Source organism: Beta vulgaris, chromosome 9 (assembly GCF_026745355.1).
Source record: "Beta vulgaris subsp. vulgaris cultivar EL10 chromosome 9, EL10.2, whole genome shotgun sequence".
Taxonomy (NCBI): Eukaryota; Viridiplantae; Streptophyta; class Magnoliopsida; order Caryophyllales; family Amaranthaceae; genus Beta; species Beta vulgaris.
Genome location: NC_079210.1, coordinates 16,481,289 through 16,487,918, shown reverse-complemented (window position 1 = coordinate 16,487,918; position 6,630 = coordinate 16,481,289). Strand labels below are relative to the sequence as shown.

Genomic DNA, 6,630 nt, shown 5'->3' with positions numbered 1-6,630 from the left:
CTACGCCATTAGTTACGAACGAAGTAGAGGACTCTCACTTTTGTGGTGAATCTCAAAAGAGGAGATGGAGCAAGGGGATGACTGCAAAAAAGAAATCAAATAAGAAAAATAAACTTTATGGCTAGAAATATGAATTTATTGATCACATTTCTAATTACGACACATATCTATAACTTTGTGGAAACACGAATCACCAAAAGATGTCAGATGAGATGGTGGGTCTTTCGAAATCCTTACATGAGATCAGGGGTTTGAGCCCAAGCTTTAGCATATATATATTTTTAAGTAATGATCAGCTGATTTATTGTTGATTAATAGACACGTGACAGAATTCTAATGGCAGAAGGAGAGTGCCACGTGGCGCATAGACACTGTTATACACACCTTTTAATATATATTTATAGATTCTATCACATTAAATACAATAGCGGCATCAAAAAACTCTAAGAAATTCAACTGCAGAGGTAGCTTGTCAGTAATTACTCGCTCCTTCTCGCACCATTAAAAACTATAAAAGGATGAATTAACTTCACTACAACACATCACTACACAAAGGAGAAGTAAACTCTCACTTGCATTAAATGTCTATGTCTAGTGGGTGGATTAATGATAAATGAAGTATATCTCAACATAATTAATTCCTGGGTAATGTTAAATACATGTCTTAAAATGGAAACAATTTATGAATTCATGACAAAATTTCACATCATTTGAGATAATAAATGCTTGATTCAAATTTTTATTTCTATATTAAGCTTCTTATACATAGCCCTTAGGGCTATGTATATCATTTTCCTTAATTCCTTTTTAATTGTCTATATTTTTTCTAAATCTGTTAAGCTGTACACCATTATTTATTATTAATGTCTATGTCTAGTCGATAGAGCACCCATTGAATAATTAAAGTTTTTTCCGAATAATATATTCGGTGAAGGTATATTTTCTCTACTTGAAATAAACATCTTCTAATGAATTAATGATCAAACTTATTGCTGCTATAAGTCTGTTGAACTAATAATCCTTATCTAAAGTTCTAAATTAAACTAAAACTACTTTAGCACAATAAGTTTCTTTTGGGGTAAAGACTAAAGAAGATAGAGCATCAGATTCCCTTAAATGAGCGATGCCAACTCATGCAATCGAACTAAGAAGGTTAAGAGGTAAATTTGACCAGAGAATTTCAGCTTTAATGGTACATCTACATCCTACAGGAAACCTTTATGTTGTTCCTAGAAAAGAGAGGAAAAAAAGAAACAACCCCTAAATCTTTTTTTCTTTTATTTAAAAAGAAAAACAAAACAGCAAATTTATAAAATATAATACCCCTCACATAATCATCAAACCTTGCACCCAAGTTTTAGGTAAGAGTGAGCAGATTAGTTGAGAAGTTACAACATGGATATATAGGAAGATTTAAATTCTCTTTCGACACCTATATTCTCCTTGTTTTCCACCCTATAACACACAAAAAACAGAGGGAGCGAGTATGCAGAGGAATAATACTCCTAACTCAGAGATTACCTTTCTGGTTGAAGATATAGAAGCTGTCCTGGAGATGAATAGGTTCCTAGAGAAGGAGAATGAAGAACTAAAAACTGAAGTGGCGCGTCTTAAATCTCAGATAGTATCTTTAAAAGCTCATGATATTGAGAGAAAATCTATCCTGTGGAAGAAGTTTCAGTACCCCAACAATATTGATAATAAAGAGGGAATCCCAAAGAAACAGATAGCTCAAACACCAGAACAGTCGCAGAAATCAGTATCAGAAAGTAAAAAACCATCTCCACCACCCCCACCACCGCCACCTTGTAAGGTGATTGTTTCTGAAAATTCAGCTACAACACCACCGAAAAAGGGTCCGCCACCACCACCACCACCTCTTCCATCCAAATCGCTAGTAGGGTCGAAATTAGCAGTGCGTCGTGTTCCTGAAGTAATCGACTTTTATCGGTACCTCAACAGGAGAAATGCACAAATTGAGAACAGAACAAATGTAACAGGAACTCCAAGAGACGGGAATCCAAGCAATATGATTGGAGAAATTGAGAATAGATCAATGTACCTCACCGCTGTAAGTAACTTTGGACTTGTTTTCCCTGGATACTTACTGTAATCAAATTCATTATTTTCATGATCAACAAAACAATCCCCCTTATTGGCATCAATATCTTTGATTACGCGTGCTAAATTTAAAAAGTGCATAGTGAAACAAATTTGACAAAATCTGACATTATATTGGTAGTCTTTACAACTGTGAAAAGAAAAAAAACATTGATTAGAAATGATGAAATATGATGTTGTCTAAATTATACATTTGATATTTGGGATTTGGGATGGCGGCAGGTTAAATCTGATGTTGAGTCGCAGAGAGAATTCATCAATTACTTGATAAAAGAAGTAGAAACATCAATATTCAAAGATATAACGGAAGTTGAAGCATTTGTAAAGCGGCTAGATGGAGAGCTATCATGTCTTGTAGATGAGAGAGCAGTGCTGAAGCATTTTCCGCAGTGGCCGGAAAGAAAGGCTGATGCTCTAAGGGAAGCTGCTTGCTGCTTTCGAGACCTGAAGAATATGGACTCAGATATGCTTTCTTACCAGGACAATCCAAAACAACCATTTCCTCAATCTTTACGGCGAATACAAACGTTGCAAGACAGGCGAGCATGTATAGAAAAAATTATGATGATAAGCTTAATTAAGTTAACACATAAACTGCAAAATTGAAATTTCTTGTCTACTAATATGATTCAAGTGTTATAATTTGCAGACTAGAAAGGGTAATTGAAAATATTGAGAAAACAAGAGAAGGGACGTGCAAAAAATACAGGGATTTGCAGATCCCTTGGGATTGGATGCTGGACACAGGCCTTGTTGGTCAGGTAAACACAACAGTCTCAGATTCAACAACTTACTTTATGATCCATTAAAATTACGGGGTTATATCTTATATGTAGATTTTATTTTTTCAATGGAATAAAATTAGGAAGAGCATATATAAGAAACTCATCAAACCATAATTTTTTTTTGGCAATGCTAAACTGGGTTCATCTATATTTCTGTCTCCTACTTTAACTATATTTTATGATATATTATCCGTCATAGCTTAATTATATTATATTCTCAAAAGTCATATTTATTATTCATAAAGATCAATGACGGGGTTGGTCTTACATCTACCAACACCGTTTTCTTGAGGCATTGCTACATCTATCCGGTGGGTGATCTACCCACTAGTAATAAAAGCATTAAAAAATTATTAATCATGTAAGTTGGACTTCACTATCATCACTTACCATTACTCTCTCTATTAGTGGTGGGTATATTACCAAGTAGGTAGACTAATTATTTTCCGCTTCTCCATAGATGCACTCGCTTCCTACAATGGGTTCACAGTTCACTAGCTTAGACGTAGCCTTTATACTCTTTTGACCAAGAACAGAGGAACTCCAAGTTCCTTTGGTTCGAAGTCCTCTAGTAGTCTAGTAGAGCCTTTTTAATTAAACGCCCATATTAACACCCCTAATAATCTCCTATTTGCTTCCCAAAAATTATGTGTTAGAAACAAAATCTATTTCTAATAATTAAGAATTGGTAATCCCTCACAATCAATACTTTGTTGTGTTCACTTACGTCAAAAGATATACTACTATAGTAGTCTTCTTTATGTACAGGCCGAATAAAGTAGGTAAGAAACCTATATAGGGAATTAAAGAAAAGTTCTGTTGTTCAATCTTGATCATGTTTTCACCGCATTAAAAAAATGTTTAGTAATATAAAAGTCATGATATAATGAGAATAGTAAATTTAAAATTAATTATACTTATATTAAACATGTCTTTTGAAAATCAATTAAACATGTCATTTGAAAATCAACAAAAGAAAATAGTAAATTATTTTTTATAATTTTCAATTTTTTTTTTTTTTGATTTTCAAAGAAGCTGGGCTGAGAACGATAGTGAAGTAACCCTTAAATATCAACAAATTCTTAATCCCATCAGACAATATCGAGTACACTATGATAAATGACAATAAAATTATGGGCTATTGTCAAAATCACATTAGGATACAGTGTTTCTAAAAGTAGATTCTTGTTGAATATTTAATGATGTCGTGGTCAGTGTTTGTGCTTCATACTTCTCTCACCAAATCAATTTTTTATTTCTTAAACTTATTTTACCTATATGGGCCTTACTCCTAAATTGTTGAATTAAGATACCAAATTGAGCAAATGCTCGTGCTAGTTGAGATTAAGGAATTTGCAATTTATGTGAGAATTTTGATTGACTAATAGGGGAGTAGGTAATTAAATTCCCATATTTTGTAGAAATTTCAATTTCTTAAGGAATTTTTATCGTACTTATTTTTACAATTTTTTATCAATCAAATAACTTCTCAAATCAGAAAAATATGGGAATTTTCATTGGCTACATAAATTCTTGTCAACTAAACGAGCAAGTAGTGTTTTTGAATACCTTTAAAATATTACTTCCTCTGTTTCGAATTAACTGCAACAAAAGAATATTTTATGTCTCACACATAATGACATAATACGCCTTTATTACATTCAATTTGAAACGGATGAAGTATGTATTTATTTCTCATCTAATTCATAAATAGAACTCATTAGTCATTACGAGCTGTATTTTTCTTATTTTGTATTTGGATGTTCCCTTCTTTTGGGGATATTAGAGCCTCACCTAGTCGACAGATCCCAATTATAGTTCTACCAGACATACTTTTTTTTGTTGCAAAGAATCAAAGATCTCTTAGTTTTAAAAGCTACAAAATGTAATGCTACATGAATATCAATTTAAAGGTTATGACTTAAGAGTACCAATTAATTGTTTTTCCATGCAATATACATAGTTTCTCCGTGATGTTTCAAATGAAATATAGAGATGTGACACGGGGATTATGAGAGGACAAAGAGAAAGAAAAAGAGGGATCCATGTAATAATGAGGAGAGAAATAGTTAGAAGTGAATACCAAAAAAGATAACATTTTATTTATTTTGAATGGGCTATAATGCTGATATGTACTTCATTTATTTTAATACAGATGAAGTATATGTAATGTTGCATGATCATTCACATTGAAGCTAGCACGTACTTTCTTGTCCTCTTGTTCCTCTCTAAATGTGGGGATGGTGATAATGATTATATTTGTATATAAATTGCTTGCAGATCAAGTTAAACTCATTAAGGTTGGCGAGAGAGTACATGAAGCGAATCATTAAAGAACTTCAGAGTTTCAGGTTCCATAACTTTGATGATATCATACATCAGGGTGCTCGATTTGCATATCGAGTTCATCAGGTTAGTCAAAGACCATATGAACTCCAAGTACTCATAATTTTCCGAGTAAAAGTAATTCGAATCATACTTCTGATGATTAATCTTTCTAATTATTGCAGTTTGCGGGTGGTTTTGACTTAGATACTGAGCGTGTATTTGAAGAACTTAAACAAATACATGAATCAAACTCTCCTCAATCTGTCAAGCTCGGTATATGAAAATTTGAAATGATCGTTTACAAAAGAAGTAATAAGTTATCGCTTGTAATAGAATTCTTCAATGATGTTTGCTAGAATAGAAACAGAGTATAAATTAGGAAAACTGTTCTAGATATTTATTTTTCTTACTATTGGCCATGTAGCATATTGATAGAAGGTAGATACAACTCTATACAATATAGAGAACCCTTATTATAGTATTTTATGTCATGTAATTGTATAAGATGAGACCTATATTTACATTAGAGTTTTTTGTCAGAGCCAATCTTTTATATACAATTTTTTGCGAAAGACAACCTTTTAATTTTTTTTGGGCAATTTCAAATCGTAATGAAATTATTTTTTGTCAAAAACAACCTTGATCGATATTCTGACGTTGACTCGCCGGAAACAGGTCTTGACTGTACTCAAATGGTCATGTGCTCCTCACATAATTTCTTTCATCCCTAATTTTCTCTATTTCCCTCCCTTTTTCCTCCCTTAATCACCCTCCCATCTTCTCTTTCCTCCTTTCTACATTTTCACTCTCAACCCGAATTTCTCTTCTTCTCTCCCCATGAAGCTTAATTAATTGTAGCCCTAAATCCATTATGGAATTCAACACCCTTAAATTCAAACTCCACAAATTCGTTGTTACCGCATGTTTCTCTATCCTCTACTCATTATTGTTTGTTGAGTTTATGTTGTCGGCGAATTGTCATAGCCACCAATTGCGTTGTTGGTGCTGTTGAAAATTAGGGAGAAAAAAGAATCACATGAGGGGCACATGACTACTTAAGTAACGCCAACACCAGTTTCTGGTGAATCAATGCCAGAATGTTGGCCAAGGTTGTTTTTGACAAAAAGATTCATTATGGTTTGAAGTTGCCCAAATAATATTAAAAGGTTGTGTTTCGAAAAAAAGTGTATACAAAAGGTAGTCCATTATATCTCCGAAAAATTCAATTAAGCACAACAGAAGAATTATTAGTTGCAATCTGCAATCTATGTGCATATACCAATATACTTCCTCCGTTTTTTTTACTTGCAACACTTTTTTTTGTGGTTCCCCATGCAAAAATTCATTAAGGGTATTAGGTGGTAGAAGGGTATGTAATTAGCTAAAGTGGGGACCA

The 6,630-nt window shown here is 33.0% G+C and overlaps 1 protein-coding gene across 1 annotated transcript; it reads left to right on the top strand.

The window, feature by feature from the left end:
* Positions 1–1,077: 1,077 nt before the first annotated feature.
* On the top strand, positions 1,078–5,760 carry LOC104903113 (protein CHUP1, chloroplastic). Its single transcript, XM_010691102.4, has 5 exons — positions 1,078–2,071; positions 2,344–2,660; positions 2,771–2,882; positions 5,187–5,318; positions 5,417–5,760. Exons 1-5 carry the CDS (start codon positions 1,487–1,489, stop codon positions 5,513–5,515), a joined length of 1,245 nt encoding a protein of 414 aa, XP_010689404.1. The 5' UTR covers positions 1,078–1,486; the 3' UTR covers positions 5,516–5,760.
* The last annotated feature ends 870 nt before the right edge of the window (positions 5,761–6,630 follow it).